Source organism: Ranitomeya variabilis, chromosome 2, assembly GCF_051348905.1.
Source record: "Ranitomeya variabilis isolate aRanVar5 chromosome 2, aRanVar5.hap1, whole genome shotgun sequence".
Lineage (NCBI taxonomy): Eukaryota > Metazoa > Chordata > Amphibia > Anura > Dendrobatidae > Ranitomeya > Ranitomeya variabilis.
In genome coordinates, this window is record NC_135233.1 from 95,156,384 (window position 1) to 95,179,814 (window position 23,431).

At 45.6% G+C, this 23,431-nt stretch overlaps 1 protein-coding gene across 1 annotated transcript in view; it reads left to right on the forward strand.

Annotated features, from left to right (window-relative positions):
* Positions 1-23,431, forward strand: part of PUS10 (pseudouridine synthase 10) — a 135,852-nt gene that overhangs the window by 11,531 nt on the left and 100,890 nt on the right. The window contains exons 2-4 of the mRNA XM_077282751.1: positions 1,914-2,049; positions 3,520-3,729; positions 19,494-19,580. Coding sequence (XP_077138866.1) covers positions 1,924-2,049; positions 3,520-3,729; positions 19,494-19,580 — 423 coding nt within the window. The 5' untranslated portion in view covers positions 1,914-1,923. The remainder of the gene's footprint in view (positions 1-1,913; positions 2,050-3,519; positions 3,730-19,493; positions 19,581-23,431) is intronic.

Sequence of the window (23,431 nt, forward strand, 5' to 3'; positions counted from 1 at the left end):
GTACCTTCCAATAATCACAAAATAGTAGCATCCATTAGAAAAAAATCCGTATACAAACAAGATTCCACATAAGTACCCAGGGTTTTATTACAAGAGAACCTTATTTGTTTCCCTTATACTGAGATCCTAGAGCATTATTAGGAAATACAAGAATCCCTCCCTTTTGTATATATGGTATATACAATTACATGAACTAAAAAAGAATAACAAAATAAAATGACTAAATCTGATGTCACGGAAATGACTCCGAGCCTAGTGGGGGAAGCACTCAGATTGGGAAAGTGGGCCACCCTCACAGTGAGCTGTGACGTCCAGAATGAACAATGACCCAAACCCAAATACTGCTTTTATTAGCTCAAGGTTACGGCCACATACCTCTACTTGATGAGCTCATATGGCGGCCTATTGTTGGATGTGCTAGGTCTGTTAGAATTTTAAGAGAGCCCCAACTACAGGACAGGAGGTAAATATGGTATTGTTGTCACGTGTCTTATCGCACTTTTACATTTATATACTGTAGATATCAAACATGGCCTGTATAACCTCATCGGTCTGTTATCAAGTTGGAGGGGTTAGAGTGGCTTTACAGTGATGTGAGTTAATACGTTCTGTTTGTCCCTTTGATATGACCCTGAAAATGTATCTCCCATAATTATCAGATCAATGCTAACCCCAATATTCATCACTGGGCACTGGAGACAGGGCGTCTACGAAAGATGCTTTAGGCTATGTGCACACGTTGCGGATTTTGCTGCGGATCCGCAGCAGTTTTCCATGCGGTGTACAGTACGGTGTTAACCTATGGAAAACAAAATCCGCAGTGCACATGCTGCGGAAAATTCCGCGCGGAAACGCTGCAGAAAAAAAGAAGTAGCATGTCACTTCTTTCTGCGGATTCCGCAGCGGTTTTCAACCTGCACCAATAGGAAAGTGCAGTTGAAAATCCGCAGAGGAATCCGCAGAACAAACAGCGTGAAAATCCGCAGTGAAAACTGCATAGGTTTTGCACTGCGGATTTTCCAAACCTGCTGCGGAAAAATCCGCAGCAAAATCCGCAACGTGTGCACATACCCTTAATGAGCAGAGACTTATGCCTGGGACAGCAGTTCTCCTCCTGTATAAACGAATCTCAGGCTTGTTGTCTCTTTCCCATAAAATGTCCCTGCTGTAATTACCTGGCCACTTCAGGGTGCTGCTACTTCAATGAAGATGGAGTTGTTGGCTCTCTTTCCCTTTTCCCCTATTATAATTACCTATATGCTCAATGTGAGGGTGATGTGTCCCTTTTTCTGGAGATGTCTCCATGGATTTAAATTTTTCTATAGGATACTGCACCTTTTGGGTTTCAAGTATAACAGTTGGATATGCTTACACACAGCCTGGTGGAATGGAATATATGTAATTTAATATTATCTGTGCAAAAGCTCAACAGTCTGCATTCCTCTATACAGAGGCAACCAGTAAAAAAAATATATCCTCCTGGTGTATGTATACTGTGACCGGAACTGATAAAACCAGAAGACCATCAGATAACGGATTATTGCACGTAGTATGCAGTTTATTAGTTCAATGCATCCATCTTTAGTTTAAGGATTGTCATTTCTTTATGTTGGACATGTAATTTTTCTGTGGTAATTGCGCTCTCTACACAAACCTACATCCTGCAGCTGAACACCCCATGAAATGCACCCACTACTGCTGAAGTATGCAGGAAAATAAGCAAATCGAGCATTTATGTAAACAGGTAGTTTATTGTGTCCGTGTATAGATGTCTCAGCCTCTGAGAATGAATAATGAATGTTTCCATTGACAATAACTGAGAGCTTGGGATGTCCATATTCTACTGTTGTATAAGTGCTGCCCTCCCTGTGACATACTGCCATAAGTAACATGTGTTTCCTTCTGTCTCGCAGGCCACGCACCATGCTTCCGATAGAAGAAAAATACAAACCAGTCGCTGAGCTTTTATTATCTTCAGGCACCTGCCCAAGATGTGTCCTTCGATTCTGCAGCGTAGGATCCCCAGCTCCTTATCGGCTTCCATGCCAGGTTATTACAGGGTATTTTTATATTAAAGGGATTTTCTCAGAAAGCAACATAGCTATTCCTTTTGCATAGGTGCCCATGCTCCACCTCTGCTCCATTTATTGTCTAAGCACTGTCCACTAAACTTTTTGAAAAGTTTATTGGCTTGACCCATTTAAAGAGCTTTTTTCCAAAATCGTGCATTATCCTTAATCCATTGGCCGGTAGATGAGTTTCTGATCCCCAGCAATCCTGAGGGACTCTGGATCTTAGGAACAATGTTCTGTAGAGCTGCGTCTCTTGAATGCAGCAAAGATGCAAATGCCCGACCTGTGCTCCATTCATTGTCTTTAGGACGCCAGGAGAAAGATGAGCATAGCCCGGCTCTCAGGTTTGTTTGAAGGTCGCGGTGATCAGATCCCAGTGATCAGTAAGTTAGACTCTGTTTTATGAATAGGAGATACAGTAAATTACGATTCTGGGAATAAACTTTTAATAAATGTAGACCATCGTAAAACACCAGCATAAATAAAATCCCCCCAAAATTGCCTAAACGTTGGTTGTCTGTGTGGAAATATTGTGTTATGCTCACATAATGAATATTTTACTCAATTGTAAGAATATGCAATATGATATTATGGGGTTATCCGGGACTTTTTTATTTTTTTACTTTGAACCTAAGAACTATCCATGCCTATTCTGTCTGCCTCCAATCTGTGCTAGCCACAAACGGCTCCTGCCGGCGACTCTGCAGCTTTCGCTGATGTCACAGATCAGCTGCTTCTCTACCGTTCTGCCTGGGCGTGACTGCCGATACCATGCTGATTGACAGCCATCTTCCTGCTGCTTAATTGCGGGAACCCAGCTTTCAGTCAGTATGACGTCGACCGTCATCACCGCAGCCCAAAAAAGGGAGTCCTGCATTATTGACATGAGCAGCAGTAACGCTAACAGGAGCGGTCTGTGACAATTCTGAGCCGGCGCCAGGTAGAACAGGCAGGTAGTTAGCAACAACCTTCTAGTTAGTTCTTAGGCCAATAGTAAAAAATAATAGTCCTGGAAAACCCTTTTAAAAGCATACTTTCTTTTTTTTTTTTACTTAAATGGTGCATGTATTTTATTACCATTATTTTTTCCAGTATTGCATTGCAGTTATTGGTTCCATTTTCCTTGTTTCTTTTATTATACATTGATGTGATTCAGACATCTAATGAGTCAAAGTTTCATTTTGATATCACAAGATTTGTAAGCCGGAGAATAAAAGGTGATTGACTGCAGCGGTCAAGCGACTTGAACAGCGCTTCAATGGATGTTTCAGCTTCTATTTGGCAATATATGCTGCAATACATTCTGTTAAAACCTACTGAATATATATTTATATTAGCGCTGTATGAAGTACATAAAGCCGCTTTGTTTTACTTATGATATACAGATATAAAAGATAAATCCAAAGAGACTTCTAAATTCACATAATAAACACTGTTGTAATTTCAGGAGCTGTCCGAGGAGCTGAGGAAGTTCCTTGCGATTGATGGAGACATTTCCCCTCCCAGTAAGAAGGTCCGGCTGGAAGATGCTGTAGAGGGTATGAGCGAGACCCAGACCCCCGAAGATGTAGGCAGTTATCCAGCTGAAGCCCCGCAGTCCTGCAATCTGTGCCTGGGGATTCTGCAGCATCACTGCAGTACGGAGTTTGTTAAAAAGGTAATGAGCGCAGAATATCAAGCCTCTGGGCCCGATTCAGCAAGACCGCTATTGTTCACGCCAGCCTTGATGAGGGGGCGTGCTGGAGTCATATTCTGCTGATTCTTCCAGAGGTTACAACATTTTTAGAGGTCCTTATTTTTCCGCCAATTTATGTGTGTATATATAAATATATAACAAAAAAACCAGACACAGATTTCCTCTTTTTCATTATGTTTTTACCCTGGCATCGTAAATATATATACAGGGTGGTCCAAAAGTAGGTGGACAGTATGTGTAATAGGGTTATGAAGGGGGAGATTTAGACTCAGTTGCCCTTAGCAACCAGATTCCACTTTTCATTCTTCACAGACTTTTTGGAAAATGAAAGGTGGAATCTGTATATATGTATATACATATAAAAAAAGGAGGAACAGCACCAGAAAAAAATACCTTAAAGCGTGCAAGCTTCCCTGACCAGCATTCCAATGGCCTTTTTGTTTTTGGTAAACAAAAAGGGAAACAGCACAAAAAGATGTAAAAAGAGGACTTTAACCCCTTCATGACCTTGGGATTTTTCGTTTTTCTGTGTTCGTTTTTCACTCCCCTCCTTCCCAGAGCCATAACTTTTTTATTTTTCCGTCAATTTGGCCATGTGAGGGCTTATTTTTTGCGGGACGAGTTGTACTTTTGAACGACATCATTGGTTTTAGCATGTCATGTACTAGAAAACGGGAAAAAAATTCCAAGTGCGGTGAAATTGCAAAAAAAGTGCAATCCCACACTTGTTTTTTGCTTGGCTTTTTTGCTAGGCTCACTAAATGCTAAAACTGACCTGCCATTATGATTATCCAGATCATTACGAGTTCATAGACACCTAACATGACTAGGTTATTTTTTACCTAAGTGGTGAAAAAAAATTCCAAACTTTGCTAAAAAAAAATAAAAAATTGCGCCATTTTCCGATACTCGTAGCGTCTCTATTTTTCACGATCTGGGGTCGGGTGAGGGCTTATTTTTTGCGTGCTGAGCTGGCGTTTTTAATTATTCCAATTCGGTGCAGATACGTTCTTTTGATCGCCCGTTATTGCATTTTAATGCAATGTCGCGACGACCAAAAAAACGTAATTCTGGCGTTTTGATTTTTTTTCTCGTTACGCCGTTTAGCGATCAGGTTAATGCTTTTTTTTTATTGATCGGGCGATTCTGAATGTGGCGATACCAAATATGTGTAGATTTGATTTTTTTTTTTATTGATTTATTTTGATTGGGGTGAAAGGGGGTGATTTAAACTTTTATATTTTTTTCACATTTTTTTTTAACTTTTTTTTTTTTTTAACTTTTGCCATGCTTCAATAGCCTCCATGGGTGGCTAGAAGCAGGCACAGCACGATCGCCTCTGCTACATAGCAGCGATCTGCTGTTCGCTGCTATGCAGCAGAAAATCAGGTGTGCTGTGAGCGCCGACCACAGGGTGGAGCTCACAGCTACCGGCGATCAGTAACCATAGAGGTCTCAAGGACCTCTAGGGTTACAATGGAGAAGCATCACCGACCTCCGATCATGTGACGGGGGTCGGCGATGCGCTCATTTCCGGCCGCCCGGCCGGATGCGGTAGTTAAATGCCGCTGTCTGCGTTTGACAGCGGCATTTAACTAGTTAATAGCGGCGGGTGAATTGCGATTTCACCCGCCGCTATTGCGGGACATGTCAGCTGTTCAAAACAGCTGACATGTCCCGGCTTTGATGCGGGCTCACCGCGGAGCCCTGCATCAAAGCAGAGGAGCTGACCTCGGACGTACTATCCCGTCCGAGGTCAGTAAGGGGTTAATGCCCTGTGGCGTGGCAACGTTTCGGATAAAACAGATCTTGAAAGGATTTGTTTTATCCGAAACTTTGCCACGCCACAGGGCATTAAAGTCCTCTTTTTACATCTTTTTGTGCTGTTTCCCTTTTTGTTAACCATAATATATATTTTGTAGTGCAGCAGTATCCACACTGTGTAGTGATGAGGCAGTGACCCAGCAAAGTTCAAAGCAAAGCGTGTTTTAATGTCCAAGTCACAGAAATACACAGCATACGATAGCCTCCGGATCACAGCCGGGAAACAAAACAGTCCACATGGAGACCGTGGGCTACTGCACCGCCGTGCAATTCTGAGAGGTGCCAGGCATTTTGGCTCCGCTTGGCCATGTGTTGCCTCACACAGATGGAGCTCTGCAGAGCGTTCTTCTCTACATGCTTGCAACACAAAACTGACACACCCAACCCTCTGCTTCAGGAGATTGTACAAGGAGCCGGTGACCATGGGCCACATGGAAAACATGACCGGTAAGGAAACGGACCGCCCCACTACCATCCTGTAGTCCGTTTAAAAAATAAAAGCCCAGAGCAGGTTTTCTTAAATCTGCCTTGGACAAATCGTTTGCCCAAGACCAACACTCACTTTTAGTTTGCATTGCAATCACAGCTATGCCTGTGACTGCAATGCACTCCCATGACCTCAGTACTCCTCTGTACACATCCTGGGGGTGGACACTGCCTGAATATATATATATATTATATATATATCCCAGCGGCTTCTCCCCTCCCGCTCCCCTTGAGTAACGGGTTTCTCCCCACATGTATAAAATTCAATGTGATTTAATTGTTTCCACCTCTCCATATCAATTATTTTTATATATCAGATACAGTATGTGTTTTTTTAGAATTTAGAATTTTAGAATTAGTGCTGTCAGTGGCCTTTTTTTTTATTTTTTTCCTGCATTGATTTATTTATTTAGCTTTATATTTGCACAAAAATTTGATCTCCCCCTCCCCGTCAGGTTTTAAAAGACTTTGAGGGGCATTCGAGTATTTAAATGCATCTTTTTTATTGCTGTAATGTGAGGCTGCTATATTAGACCCAGTCAGGTTATGTACACATTAGACCTTTGAGACTATGTGCACACGTTCAGGTTTTTTCGTGATAAAAACGCATAAAAAACGCATACATATGCATCCTATCATTTAGAATGTATTCTGCAATTTTTGTGCACATGATGCGTTTTTTTTTCCGCGAAAAAAACGCATCACGGTAAAAAAAAAAGCAGCATGTTCATTAATTTTGCGGATTTTTCGTGCATTTTCGCGTTTTTCCCACTATTTAATGCATTGGGGAAAAAAACGCTCAAAATGCATTAAAAACGCTCAAAAAATGCAAAAAAAAAACGCATGCGGATTTCTGGCAGAAATGTCTGTTTTTTGTCAGTATAAACTGTGCAGGAGGTGTGGGTTAAATCCGCGCTGCCTTAATGATGAAGTTCCAAGGATAATAAATTTAAAAGGTGGTTTATTCAACGCGTTTCAAGGTCAGTGCGACCTCTTCTTCAGGAAATTCCATGTGGAATTTCCTGAAGAAGAGGTCGCACTGACCTTGAAACGCGTTGAATAAACCACCTTTTAAATTTATTATCCTTGGAACTTCATCATTAAGGCAGCGCGGATTTAACCCACACCTCCTGCACAGTTTATATTGTCATACGGCCGTTGATCGGCTTGTGGATCTGCAGCAGCCGAAATCGCTACATGCTCTTCATTCAACAAAATCAGGTGAGCAATTCTAAGAAAGCTCTCTTGGTTATCTAAAGGATAAGACCCTATTTTGCGCTTTGTGTCTCCATTTTTTTTCCTATAGCTGTTTTTTGTCAGGAAATTTCTGCAAGAAATCCTGAACGTGTGCGCACACCCTTAAGGCCCCGTCACACATAGCGATTTACCAACGATCACGACCAGCGATACGACCTGGCCGTGATCGTTGGTAAGTCGTTGTGTGGTCGCTGGGGAGCTGTCACACAGACAGCTCTCTCCAGCGACCAACGATTAGGGGAACGACTTCGGCATCGTTGAAACTGTCTTCAACGATGCCGAAGTCCCCCTGCAGCACCCGGGTAACCAGGGTAAACATCGGGTTACTAAGTGCAGGGCCACGCTTAGTAACCCGATGTTTACCCTGGTTACAAAAAAAAACAAACAGTGCATACTCACCATCTGATGTCCGTCAGGTCCCTTGCCGTCTGCTTCCTGCTCTGACTGAGTGCCGCCGTACAGTGAGAGCAGAGCGCAGCGGTGACGTCACTGCTGTGCTGTGCTCTCACTTTCCGGGCGGCACTCAGTCAGAGCAGGAAGCAGACGGCAAGGGACCTGACGGACATCAGATGGTGAGTATGTACTGTTTGTTTTTTTTTTACATTTACGCTGGTAACCAGGGTAAACATCGGGTTACTAAGCGCGGCCCTGCGCTTAGTAACCCGATGTTTACCCTGGTTACCAGTGAAGACATCGCTGGATCGGTGTCACACACACCGATTCAGCGATGTCAGCGGGACCTCAACGACCAAAAAACGGCCCAGGCCATTCCGACACGACCAGCGATCTCGCAGCAGGGGCCTGGTCGCTGGTACGTGTCACACATAGCGAGATCGCTACTGAGGTCGCTGTTGCGTCACAAAACTTGTGACTTCCCCATTAAATGTCACCTGCTTAACCCAGCAGGAAGTACAGCGGCGTCTAAAAATCACTAAAATTGACAAATCTCCGGGCCCAGATGGGATACACCCCCGAGTACTGCAGGAACTAAGTACAGTCATTGATAGACCATTATTTTTAATCTTTAAAGACTCCATAATAACAGGGTCTGTACCACAGGACTGGCGTATAGCAAATGTGGTGCCAATATTCAAAAAAGGGGCAAAAACTGAACTTGGTAATTATAGGCCAGTAAGCTTAACCTCTACTGTGGGTAAAATCCTGGAGGGCATTCTAAGGGATGTTATGCTGGAGTATCTGAAGAGGAATAACCTCATGACCCAGTATCAGCACGGGTTTACTAGGGACCGTTCATGTCAGACTAATTTGATCAGCTTCTATGAAGAGGTAAGTTCCGGACTGGACCAAGGGAACCCAGTGGACGTAGTATATATGGACTTTTCCAAAGCTTTTGATACGGTGCCACACAAAAGGTTGTTACATAAAATGAGAGTAATGGGGATAGGGGAAAATATGTGTAAGTGGGTTGAGAGCTGGCTCAGGGATCGGAAACAAAGGGTGGTTATTAATGGAGCACACTCGGACTGGGTCACGGTTAGCAGTGGGGTACCACAGGGGTCAGTATTGGGCCCTCTTCTTTTTAACATATTTATTAATGACCTTGTAGGGGGCATTCAGAGTAGAATTTCAATATTTGCAGATGACACTAAACTCTGCAGGGTAATCAATACAGGGGAGGACAATTTTATATTACAGGATGATTTATGTAAACTAGAAGCTTGGGCTGATAAATGGCAAATGAGCTTTAATGGGGATAAATGTAAGGTCATGCACTTGGGTAGAAGTAATAAGATGTATAACTATGTGCTTAATTCTAAAACTCTGGGCAAAACCGTCAATGAAAAAGACCTGGGTGTATGGGTGGATGACAAACTCATATTCAGTGGCCAGTGTCAGGCAGCTGCTACAAAGGCAAATAAAATAATGGGATGTATTAAAAGAGGCATAGATGCTCATGAGGAGAACATAATTTTACCTCTATACAAGTCACTAGTTCGACCACACTTAGAATACTGTGCACAGTTCTGGTCTCCGGTGTATAAGAAAGACATAGCTGAACTGGAGCGGGTGCAGAGAAGAGCGACCAAGGTTATTAGAGGACTGGGGGGTCTGCAATACCAAGATAGGTTATTACACTTGGGGCTATTTAGTTTGGAAAAACGAAGACTAAGGGGTGATCTTATGTTAATGTATAAATATATGAGGGGACAGTACAAAGACCTTTCTGGTGATCTTTTTAATCATAGACCTGAGACAGGGACAAGGGGGCATCCTCTACGTCTGGAGGAAAGAAGGTTTAAGCATAATAACAGACGCGGATTCTTTACTGTAAGAGCAGTGAGACTATGGAACTCTCTGCCGTATGATGTTGTAATGAGTGATTCATTAATTAAATTTAAGAGGGGACTGGATACCTTTCTGGAAAAGTATAATGTTACAGGGTATATACACTAGATTCCTTGATAAGGCGTTGATCCAGGGAACTAGTCTGATTGCCGTATGTGGAGTCGGGAAGGAATTTTTTTCCCCATGGTGGAGTTACTCTTTGCCACATGGGGTTTTTTTGCCTTCCCCTGGATCAACATGTTAGGGCATGTTAGGTTAGGCTATGGGTTGAACTAGATGGACTTACAGTCATCCTTCAACCTTAATAACTATAGATCTCGCTAGCGATCTCGCTAAGTGAGATGGGGCCTTTAAACTCAGGTTATCCTGTTGAGTTTTTCAAGCAGAAGACCCTTCAAGAAACACTTTTCTCTATCGCCTCTCATTGGGGGACACAGGAACCATGGGTGTATGCTGCTGCCACTAGGAGGCTGACACTATGCAAATACAAAAGTTAGCGCCTCCTCTGCAGTGTACACCCCACCAACAGGAAGTAGTATATTCAGTTTAGTTTAGTGTCAGTAGGAGGTGGACACGGGTCTTTCATTAGACCCTTATCTACCTCAATGTGCGTCGTTTCCTTTCAGGTTTTCCGGAGGGATACAGGGTGAACAGTCACACCTGTAATCCCACAATACGGACTATGAGTACGGCGTGTACTGCCACCCCGTATCCTCATAGATCCCTCAACAGGACCATGATCCTAGCACACAAGCGTGCTCAGAAGTCCGGTCCTTGCTCCATCCCCCACCCACTCCCCCACCAGAGCCTGTCGGTTGGAGAAGACGAGGACGTCCATCAGCTTCCTGGACGTCTGATATCTTCCCCGGATTGAGGTTAGTAAGGACGGCGTGGGATGTTTTAGGTGAGTATTCCACATACCCCCTCCACTAATCTGGGGTGGTCATTGGGGGGGTCCTTGGGGATCCGGCAGTCCTAGTTCACAGTGCTGCGCAGTTTTTCTCCAGGCTGCCTTGGCCTGGTTGGCGCCTTATTGGCCCCACGCGTGGCAGCCGCGCTACTTTGGCGGCCGCATCTCTGAGTCTGACGCGGTGGCCTTATAGGCTTATATATATACCGCGCTGCCTTTTTCCTGCCGCATTGTGTTCTAACGCGGCGTGGCGGCCGTGCAGCCAGCTGCGCCGTTTCCTCCCCCTGGCGCTGCACCCTTACAGGCAGCCGCGCCAGCTTCCTCCTGCAGCCGCACTATTCTTTTCTGTCACAGCGCGGCTGCCTTTCTTGTGGCCACACTATTTTCTCTCCTGGAGCGGCGGCCTTACAGGCAACCGCGTCGCCTTTTCCTGCGGCCGCACTGCGCCTTTTTGTCACGGTGCGGTGGCCTTGCAGGCAACCGCGCTGTTTTTCCCAGCGTCCGCACTTCTTCCACGACAACGGCCCTTTCCGGCGGCCGCCGGCCTCAAATTCAGGTCCCGGCTTCTACCGGGGCCTTCTTCCGGCGCCGTGTCTCCTCACTTCCTTTCCCTCGGGCGGACTTTTCTCCCGCCCAACTTTAATCGGTGAGCTCCGCCCACCGGCGCCATCTTGGTGCTCCTGGCCTGGTGATTAGCTCCGCCCACCACTCCCCGTGCAGCTGCAGGTACTTATTTCTGCGCCAGGGACGCTTTTCTTTGCGCAGATCAGGCAGTTTCCCATTCTCAAGAGCGCGACTTCCTGGCGTCCTCGCCATCTTCTCCATCTGTCAGGGCCACAACAAGTTTTGGACAAGAGGGTGCCCCAGATGTGACTGCCTGTTCTCCTTGGGGCTATCGTTCCTGAGGACCATCTTCCAAGCCGTGCAGCCTTCCATCTGGAATCCGCAGCGTCTGCCGTGAGTAGCTCTGCACTGCAGACTGACACTCTCCCCTGCCCCCTGTCCCCTAACCTTCTGACATTTTCCTCAAGGGGCCCGTTCGGCCTAATTTTAAGGGAGGTCGCTCCCGGCCTCCTACTTTTCCCCTACTCCGGTGCCTTAGTGAAACACTTTGCGTGTTCGTCTTGTAACCACAAGCTCAGGCAGGCCTGCAGCAACCCACATTATGCTCACCGCCCAGGACCCCCCATGCTGTTCCGTCTGAGAGTGAAGTCCCCACCCCAGGCTGGGCCTCCTCTCTGTCTCTATCTGTAGCAGATCTCACAGACCCTTGTGTCTGTGCCCGATCGGTTGCCCCTGCAGCCTTCCGTAGTAGCCAGCGGGTCGCAAGAAGCTCTGTCCAAGACTTCCAATACAGGCTGCGAAAGATCCAGACAGGAACGCCAGTCTGAGTTCTCTTCTCTGTGGACGACTTCCCCCTGGTCCTCAATACCCCCCCCCGAGTCAGTCGACGCTTTCTCTGATGCGCCTTCGGAGGATAATTGGGGCCGGATTCGAACCAAATCGCTAGCATGAGGGATATGGTTCAAAGCCCCATTGGAGCGACCAATCAGACCTGTGGCATCAAATATTCCTCTACGGCAGAGGTCCCCAACCGCCGGTCCGCGGACCAGGACCGGGCCGTTGGGGTTTTTCAGCCGGTCCGCGGCGCCGCAGACAGCTAGCTTCTTTTCTCTAATCAGCGGTGCCGGTGACCGCTGACAGAGGAAGAGGCTGCGGCACCGAAGAACAGCTGTCCGGGGGAAGGAGCGGGACGCCGGGAGCAGGTAAGTATTACATATTCACCTGTCCTCGTTCCACCCGCCGGGCGTCGCGCCATCTTCCCGGCGTCTCTCCGCTCGGACTGTGCAGGTCAGAGGGCGCGATGACGCATATAGTGTGCGCGCCGCCCTCTGCCTGATCAGTCAGTGCAGAGAGACGCCGGGACGGGACGCTGAGGAGCTGCAAGCAAGACAGGTGAGTATGTGTTGTTTTTTTTTTTATTGCAGCAGCAGCAGCAATGGCACAGCTTTATGTGGAGTATCTATGGGGCAACGGTGCAGAGCACTATATATAAGGCACAGCTTTATGTGGAGCATCTATGGGGCAACGGTGCAGAGCACTATATATAAGGCACAGCTTTATGTGGAGTATCTATGGGGCAACGGTGCAGAGCACTATATATAAGGCACAGCTTTATGTGGAGCATCTATGGGGCAACGGTGCAGAGCACTATATATAAGGCACAGCTTTATGTGGAGCATCTATGGGGCAACGGTGCAGAGCACTATATATAAGGCACAGCTTTATGTGGAACATCTATGGGGCAACGATGTAGAGCACTATATATGAGGCACAGCTTTATGTGGAGCATCTATGGGGCAACGGTGCAGAGCACTATATATAAGGCACAGCTTTATGTGGAGCATCTATGGGGCAACGGTGCAGAGCACTATATATAAGGCACAGCTTTATGTGGAGCATCTATGGGGCAACGGTGCAGAGCACTATATATAAGGCACAGCTTTATGTGGAGCATCTATGGGGCAACGGTGCAGAACACTATATATAAGGCACAGCTTTATGTGGAGCATCTATGGGGCAACGGTGCAGAGCACTATATATAAGGCACAGCTTTATGTGGAGCATCTATGGGGCAACGGTGCAGAGCACTATATATAAGGCACAGCTTTATGTGGTGCATCTATGGGGCAACGGTGCAGAGCACTATATATAAGGCACAGCTTTATGTGGAGCATCTATGGGGCAACGGTGCAGAGCACTATATATAAGGCACAGCTTTATGTGGAGCATCTATGGGGCAACGGTGCAGAGCACTATATATAAGGCACAGCTTTATATGGCACATCTATGGGGCAACGGTGCAGAGCACTATATATAAGGCACAGCTTTATGTGGAGCATCTATGGGGCAACGGTGCAGAGCACTATATATAAGGCACAGCTTTATAGGTTTGAATCACATTGAATCAGTTTGAATCACATTCTCATTATAAATGTCAGAATTATATGATAAGTATGCACCAAGCTCCATCCCTCCATAACCCCACCCCCATATGACCAAAGCCCCGCCTCTGCCCCACCCCCACCGGGCCATGGAAAACTGGTCTTGCTTAAAGCCGGTCCCTGGTGCAAAAAAGGTTGGGGACCTCTGCTCTACGGAACCCGCAGATCAGGCGGTTTTCGTTTAGACGGTCTAAACGGCCTCCCAAGGTATTGGCTCCTCATCCTGAATTCAAGGAGCTTCTGGCCAGAGAAAGAGAGAATTCGACCAGATGTTTTCAAAGAGGCAAGCATCTTGGAGTCTCATGTCTCTTTCCTCCGGATCTCATCGCCATCTGGAATGAGAGGCGATAAAGACCTCTCCCTCCGTGGATCCGCCGGCTGCTAGACTTGCCACCAACACAGACCTCACTCTGTCCGGTGGGGCGTCTCTGAAAGATTCCATCGATAGGATCATGGAATCCTTCGCGAAGTCGGCTTCCGAAGCTGTCGCAGCATCCCTATGCCCGGCCTTTGCTTCCACTTGGGTTTCGAAGTCTGTATCCGAAGGGCTAAACAACTCCGTTGGGGCATTCAAGCCAGAGCTCCACCAGACCGGCTGGTGGAACTTCACACCCAGATTACTCACTCCGGGGAATAATTGGTTCCGCTTCCCTGGACGCCGCGTCTTCTGCCGCTCAGGCGCCCAGTAATGTTGTTGCCAGCCGTCACACCGTTTGGCTCAAGAGTCATCAAAGAAGTCCCTTATCAGCCTGCCTTTTCAAGGATCACGTCTTTTCGGTTCCAAGCTGGACCAAATTATTAAGGACGCCGCTTTCGGCACCAGTTCCCTTCTCCAGACCTCGCCTACCTCCCCTTAGGCTGCAACTTCGGTCTTTTCGGCCTTTTTCGTCGTTTCGCGGCATCAGATTCCTCTTCCCAACAGCAGAGGCCACAGGCACGTTAAGAGAAGACGGTATCCTTCGGACTCACTCCTTCCTAGCGTTCCCGCTACTCCTAAGGTGGATCCTCCAGGTCTAGGACTGGAAGACCCACCCAGCATGACTCACGACTAGACCCCAGCCCGTTTCCCAGGCTAGGCAGCCGTCTCCTCTTCCTCAGGGACGTCTGGGTCTCCTCAGTAGAGGACGCATGGGTCAGGGAACTTGTATCGCCCGGATACAAAATAGATTCATTTCACGGCCCCGGGATCTTTTCTTCGAATCCTGACAATCCTCCAAGAGATCCCGCTAGTCCCGGGTTTCATTACAGCCATTGTTTCCCTCCTTAAATCCGGGGTAATCGTTCCCGTCCCAGAACAGGAACGGTTCACAGGCTTCTCTTCGAATCTTTGTACCGAAGAAGGACGACAAGGTTCGTCCCAGTCTGGATCTCAAATTGCTGAACAAGAAGTTTCATCAGAGGCACTTCAGGATGGAATCCCCTCATTCAGTAAGCGCTTCCTTGGAGGCTCAGGAATTTCGGTTTCAGGCTCCCGAAAGTCTATCCATCGTCCCCGACACTCTAGCCGTTGCGGGTGGCTCGTCAACAAGAATAAGTCCTGTCTTGTTCTTTCTCAGCGCCTCGTATTTCTGGGCATGTTTTTCGACACTTGTCGGACCAGAGTCTTCCTTCCAGAAGACAAGATATCCCTCCTTCGTCGGGAAGTTCACGTGCTCCAGGGTTCTCAGCTTCCCTCCTTTCCGATGGGCCATGAAGGTCCTAGGGAGGTTGGTTGCAACATCGGAAGCGATTTCCCTTCGCCCATTTCATTCAAGACTTCAGCAGGCTATTCTATCACAGGGGGACATGTCTGTCTTTCCCTGCCTCGTCCGATCCGGCTTTCTTCCCGGGTCAAACGGTTCCTTGACTGGTGGCTGAGGTCACCTCACATATCCCAGAGCAGATCCTTCCTTCCAGTTCTCTGGCAGGTGGTGACGCTCGACTCAGGTGCGGGGCTTTGTCACCTGTTTTGTGTAAATCTTTTTATTGAAACGAATTGCATGAAAATATACAATACAAATTAGATCAGCATCAGACAGATATGCAATTAACAACTTCAGTGCAAGCACTTTTAAACAATAGAATACATTATGATTCGTAATAACTTGAATTATTAGTATTCTTTCTGACCTCCTTACTGTAAACATAAGGAGTCGGTTAAGCTGTAAGAGTTGGAACGACTATATGATAGCATTATGCTATAGTTTCAAAACTTTGTCACCTGTTTTATTGAGGGTCGTTGGTCGGCGCAGGAGTCCTCTCTGCCGATCAATGTCCTCGAGTTCTGGATCATCTGTCTGTCTTTTCTTCACTGGGTAAGGATTCTCAGGAGTCTGCCAATTCGAATTCAGACAGACAATGCCACAACTGTGGCATATGTCAACCACCAGGGGTGAACTCTGAGTTCTATGGCCTCGGCCGAGGTTTCCAGGATCCTCCTTTGGGCATAGGCAACGGTCCTGGGGAGATCCGCAGTGCATGTCCCCGGCGTGGACATTTAGGCCGCCGACTTCCTCAGCCGCGAGGGCCTCACGACAGGGGACTGGTCCTTACTTCAGGAGGTCTCCCATCGGATTGCTCTTCAATGGAGGACTCCGGGAAGTGGACCTCACGGCGTCCCGATTGAACAGGAAGGTCCCTCGGGTCATCCCAAGGTCCCGCGATCCTCTCGCAGTTATGTTGATGCTCTGGCCATTCCTTGGTCGCAGTTCGTGCTCCCCTATCAGTTCCCTCCCCTTCCCTTGCTTTCCAAGCTGTTGAAAAAGATCAAGGCGGAAGTGGTGCCGGTCATTCTGATCTCCCCGGATTGGCCCAGGAGTTCTTGGTTTGCGGAGATCGTCAATCTTCTCGCGGATGCCCCCTGGCGCCTTCCAGACAGACCCAATCTGCTGTCTCAGGGTCCAATCTGCCATCCGAATTATCGGTCGCTCAGTTTAATGGCGTGGCTGTGGACACCGCAGTTCTCAGAGCGTCCGGCCTTTCGGTCCGGACGATTCACACTATTATCCAGGCTAGGAAGCCTTCGTCTTCCAGGATCTACTTTCGTACCTGGAAGGCTTACTTCCGTTGGTGCGAGTCCAACCGCTATTCACCTATGTCCTTTTCCCTGCCTTCCCTTTTAGTTTTCCGTCAAACAGGACTGGATTCGAGCTTCGCTCTTAGTTCCCTAAAGGGCCAGGTTTCTGCGCTCTTCTTCCCTTTCAGAAGACGTTATCATCTCAGCCACAGGTTAAGACCTACCTTCAAGGAGTAGCCCACGCTGTCCCTCCATACAGGGCCTCTGTGGATTCATGGGATTTAAAGCTTGTGCTGGATGTTCTGAGGGGTTCCCCCCCTTTGAGCCTCTCAGGGAGTTTTCCCTGTCAGTTCTATCTCGGAAGGTGGCTTTTCTTGTGCCCTTCACTTCGATCCACTGCGTTTCCGAGTTGGCGGCTATTTCTTGCCGACCTCCTTTCTTGGTTATCTACCAGGACAAGGTGGTCCTCAGGTCTCCGCCTTCCTTCCTTCCCAAGGTGGTTTTCACCTTCCACCTCAGCGAGGACATCATTCTACCTTCCTTTTGTCCAGCTCCGACTCATCCTCTGGATCGTTGGACAGGCTGGACCTCGTCAGGGCAGTGAGGATCTCCCTGGCTAGCACGGCTGCTTTCCAAAAGACGGATTCTCTTTTCGCCATCCTTGATGGCACGCGTAGAGGCCTGCCGGCTTCCAAGGAGACTATTGCTCGCTGGATCAGAACGGCAATTTTGGAGGCTTACCGGGTCAAGAACAGAGTGCCCCCTCCTGGGATAAAGGCTCACTCTACCCGGGCAGTCGGCGCTTCCTGTGCGGTATGCCACAGGGCTTTGTTTTGCAAAGCGGCAACCTGGTCTTCCATCCACACTTTCGCCAAATTTTACAAGGTCCATACCTATGCTTCGGCGGACACCAGCCTGGGCAGAAGGATCCTGCAGGTGGCAGTGGCGAGTCCTTTGACCTGATGGAAGTCTGTTTTTCCCACCCCAGGGACTGCTTTGGGACGTCCCATGGTTCCTGTGTCCCCCAATGAGAGGCGATAGAGAAAACAGGATTTTTGGGTGCTTACCGTAAAATCTGTTTCTCGGAGCCTTCTTTGGGGGACACAGCACCCTCCCAAGTTGAACAGCTCTGTTTATTGTGTTATACTGTTAACATTTGAATTCTTTGAACACTCTTTGAATGTTTGAAACTGTTAATCTGTGGAGCGCTGCAGAATTTGTTGGCGCTATATAAATAAGATTATTATTATTATATTCTTTCTCTTTTACACGTTGCTTCTCCTACTGCTTTCTCACTAACTGAATATCCTACTTCCTGTCGGTGGGGTGTACACTGCAGAGGAGGAGCTAGCTTTTTTATTTGCATAGTGTCAGCCTTCTAGTGGCAGCAGCATACACCCCATGGTTCCTGTGTCCCCCAATGAAGGCTCCGAGAAACAGATTTTACGGTAAGCAACCAAAAATCCTGTTTTGGTTTTTTCCTGAAGTGTCTTTTCTGTCATTCTTTCAGTCATTTCCTGAGCATTTTCCTGACAGTTTTGGTTGCATGCTTCTTTTTGGAGCGTTTTGCCATGGGTTTTGTAACGTTTTTATTATTTTTGGTCTCTTCTTTTTTTCTTTTTTTTTCAACTCGAAGGAATAATAATAATAATAATAATAATAAAAAAAACTATATACTTTTAAAGCAAAAAACTTTAAAAGATGTCCAGTCATCTTCCGGGTGCGTTTTGAGCTTTCCCATTGACTTGCATTGTAAAGGACATGGCATCTTACAAGTGAAAAACTGCAGGAGAATGGACCCGTCAATTAGAAACCTGAAGTGGTTAAAAGCCTGAATGCATGAACAGCAAGTTGTTTTTACACAGGGACGCATATGTTCATTCTTTGAAGCATTTTCTGTGGCAAAATCTGCCTGAAGAAGATTTTGTGTGCACATACCCTTACAGGGCAAATACAGCCTCCTAAGTCTACTGCAGAACTGGTCTCGGTCTGCTTATTCTCAGCACCGCCTACTTCCACAGGGTCCGGAGGTGAAAGCGCTGTCATTGCTTTCTATACTGTATACACAGGAAGGCAGAAATGGTAATAAACCATGTTTGCCTTCTCTGCAGGGAGTCTGGCTGTGTCTGCAGCAGTGCGATCTCCGTGCAGCTGCTTATGAAGTTCTAAAACATCACTTGCAAGCATTATGCAAGCTGGCCGGGTGATTTTAAGTGTTGGGAAGTCGTAAATTAGCTAAATCAACAGTAAGAAAAGGAGTATCAATAGAAGAATTCTGAAAGAAAATAGATAATGTTCCCATGTTTGTAGATGGGCTCACATATTTTGATCAAATGTGTTAAAAAAAACATCTCAATTTTTCATATGCAGCAAAAGGGGAAGTCGTTTACATAATGTTAGCAGAGTGCTGTTGCACGTATAATACGCACAAAAAAAAATTAACATTTGAACATTTTTTGGCCTCTATTTCTCAGGGGGTGTTAACATGATCATTGTAATACATATTAATGACATTCTGTCACCACAAACACCTTTTGTGTGCACCAAATGTACATAACGGGGTATAAGCTGAGAGATGTTAGAAGGAGAGCATGGGGACTATATAACTGTGGGGCCCAGATATTTGGAATGGTATCTCTGACCGTGGACATTGTTGTATCTGATCTGAATCCTCACAAGGTTTAGTTCACATCGCTGCACCTGACAAATACCAGGAGCGGACATATCGCCATCAGAATCAGTAGTGCAGCCTCAGGGTTTGGACCCATAATTTCTAATGATAATATCGCACAATAGATGTTCTATAATGGACACGGTTTTACACATTTTCATTTCCTTCCAGTAGTATTTCTTCTCAGTTATTAACGGTTAACTTTTAATTCATATTCACTTTATACATCTTTTTGTGTATTGAGGGAGTGCATATCTGATTTGTATCTAGATCTTCCATAAGGTCCAGTCCGCTGGGTATGAGTTCCAAGACTTTGTCTTCCCCGTGTCGCTGCCACCACAACTGTCAGTGAGAGAGGTAAGGTGATATAGTAGTGGTAATGTTCAATGTACATGTGGTACTGTGTGATAATATATACGTGTGTGTGTATATATATATATATATATATATATATATATATATACCGTATTTTTTGGACCATAAGACGCATCCCTTTCACAGGTGAGGTGATGCAGCAGCCCGGTAAGCAGCAGAGCCGGGTGAATCATGTTGTTATCGGTGGTGGCGGCCATCTTCCTGAGGCCGTGCGTGCGCAGATGGAGTGCTCTGCTTCCCGGGCTTCAGGAAAATGGCCGCGGGTGCGCAGATGGAGATCGCTGCGGCCATTTTCCTGAAGCCGAGATCTAAATCTGCGAACTCGGCTTCAGGAAAATGGCCACCGCGATCTCCATCTGCGCACGCGCGGCCTCCCGCGGCCATTTTCCTGAAGCCCCGGGAAGCAGAGCACTCCATCTGCGCACGCGCGGCCTCAGGAAGATGGCCGCCACCACCGATAACAACATGATTCACCCGGCTCTGCTGCTTACCGGGCTGCTGCATCACCTCAACTGTGAAAGGGACCCCGCTCACACCATACCGCTCACTGCGCCGCCTCCATCCCCGCACCTCTGCCGCCGCCACACCACTGCCGGTAAGCCTGTATTCCAACTATAAGACGCACCCCCCATTTTCCCCCCTTTTTCGGGGGGGGGGGGGGGGGGGTAAAGTGCGTCTTATAGTCGGAAAAATACGGTGTGTATATATATATATATATATATATATATATATATATATATATATATATATATATATAAAATGGAAACAGCACAATGCTCGCCAATGGGTGCCAGGCCTTCCGGGCAAGATGGTCCACTCATCCACCCAAATAGCACATCAGGTAAAAAATGAAGGCAGCACTCCAATTCTTAAAAGTGTAGAAAACTTGTGAAGTTTATTTCAGCCCCACATCTCATACGACGTTTCGGCTCACACTGAGCCTTTCTCAAGCAGTGGGTGGTAACAATTCATGTGCTTATATACAGACCACAATCATTTTACATACACATATATACACACCTTGAAAAAGTATTCATACCTCGCGAACTACATTTTCTCCACATTACACCCACAAGCTTAAATATTTTTTATTTGGATTTTATGTGATTTCCCATTGAAATCCCATTGAGAATCTGTAATAAGACTTGAAAATTTCTGTTCACAGACGTCTCCATCCAATCTCACTGAGATAGAGCAAGGGTACAAAGAAGAATGGGCAAATAGTTCTGTCTCTAGATGTGCAAAGCTGGTAGAGACAGACCCCCAAAAGACTTGCAGCAGTAATTGCTGCGAAAGGTGGCGCAACAAAGTATTGACTTGAGGGGGATTGAACACAAATACATCTCACAATTTTCAGATTTATATTTTTTAAATAATTAAAAAAAACCATGTATCATTTCCTTTACACTTCACAAATACTTGTTACTTTGTGTTGATGCCACATAAAAATACATTTAAGTTTGTGGATCTAACGTGAAAAAATGTGGAAAAGTTCACAGGGTAAGAATATTTTTTCAAGGTAGTATAAGTACTGAAAATAGCAATAAAATAGTATACTTAACTAAAACAATATAAGCAACTGCAATGATAGGCAAAATATTTTAACCCTCTGTTAACCAAGGGTTTTCTAATTAGGCAGGGGCTGTACTACAACTTTGATCGTGACACAAGTCGCTCAGCCAAAGAGCGTCACATCACCGTGATTGGGGTCACATTGCGGCCCACAAGGTATTTTGACCACAACAAGCAAGTCACAAAAAACAGCTGGTTCTGCCTTTTTATGACTTTCCTGTCCCAATATCCTGCTGGTCTCCATGTCTCCCCATTCACAGCAGCACCGACGCTCTTTAGCCGTGCCACCGATGTGGCCCCCGCCTTATAGGTGTTTATTTTTTTCAATCATCTCCATCTGGCGTCCACAGAACTAAATGAAGACTCTTGTTAACATTAGAGCAGAAAGTCCAATTAAGAGAAACGAGGGTCCAGTTTCACGAACAGCCACAATTAAGTACTTGCATGTTCATTAAGCTGGACCTTCCTTTCTCTACATTAAAAGAGCAATAACTTTTTTTTTTTTCCCATTATAGGGAAGTTTGGGCACTCCTGGTCAAAATTAGTGTTATTGTGAACAGTTAAGTAAGTTGAAGATGAAATGATCCCTAAAAGACCTAAAGTTAAAGATGACACATTTCCTTTGTATTTTGGGCAAATAAATATATATTTTCATCTTTTAAATTTTAAAAATTAGAAAAGGAAAATGGGTCCGTGCAAAAGTTTGGGCACCCTTGGAGATTTGTGTGTTCAGATAGTTTTGACCAAGTTTTCAGACAATAACTAGCCTGTTATGGTTATGGCTTGTTCACTATCATCGTTAGGAAAGGCCAGGCAATGTAAATTTCCCAGCTTTATAAAAACCCAGCCTCCTCTAACCATGTGCGAAAAAACAGCATCCATGGGTTCTTCTAAGCCGCTTCCAGTCACTCTGAAAATGATGGAGGCCCAAAAAGCAGGAGAAAGCCATAAAACAAAACAAAGCATTTTCAAGTTGCCCTTTCCTCAGTTCAAAATGTAATTAAGAAATGGCAGTTATCAGGAACAGTGGAGGTCAAGATAAGGTCTGGAAGACCAGGCAAAATTTCAAGTTGAGTTGCTAGTAGGATTGCTTGAGAGGCCAATCAGAACCGCCGCTTGACTGCAAAAGATCTTCAGAAGATTTAGCAGACTGGAGTTGTGTTACATTGTTCTGCTGTTCAGAGACACCTGCACAAATATGGTCTTCATGGAAGAGTTATCAGAAGAAAACCTCTCCTGTGCCCTCACCATAAAATTCAGCATCAGACGTATGCAATAGAACATAAACAAGCATGATGCATTTTGGAAACAAGTCCTGTGCACCGATGAGGTTAAAATAGAACTCTTTGGCCACAATGATCAATGGTATGTGTGTAGAAAAGGGGCACAGAATTTCAGGAAAAGAACATCTCGCCAATCATTAAGCATGGGGGTGGATCAATCATGCTTTGGGTTTGTGTTGCAGCCAATGGCAAGGGGAACATTTCAGAGGGAAGAATGGATTCAATGCAACAAATTCTTGATGCAACCAAAACACCATCTGTAAAAAAGCTGAAGTTGAAAAGAGAATGACTTCCAGAAATGGATATTGATCCTAAACACACATCAAAATCTACAATAGATACCTCAAAAGGCGCAAGCTGAAGGTTTTACAATGGCCCTCACATATCCCTGATCTGAACATCATTGAAAATTTGGGGCTAGATCTCAAAATAGCATAGCAGTGCATGCAAGACGACCCAAGTATCTCACAGAACTGGAAGAATTTTCCAAGGAAAAATGCATGAAAATCCCTCAAACGAGAAGCTACAAAAACCGTTTACAAGCTGGGATACTTGCAAAGGTAAAATGTAATATATATATATATATATATATATATATATATATATATATATATATATATCACATTTCCATTGTATTTTAGTCAAAATATATATATTGACTAAAATACAAAGGAAATGTGTCATCTTTAACTTTAAGCCTTTTAGAGATCATTTTATCTTCAGCTTGCTCAATTAATATTGTTTAATAATTTTTTTAGCTCCCCTATTTGACTTTACAACGGGTGATTGTATAATGCTGCGCATTACTGCCTGCCTGTTCTAGTTTATCAGGCAATCTATTAGAGCTTACTTTGCTGCTGTGACGGGCCTGGAAGCCTTTATTAGGCTCATAGCTGCTTTGAACACCATTGGCGTTACACAATTTTATATTAATGCCTTCATACAAAAAATACAATGTAAGATTAATTATATTTTGAT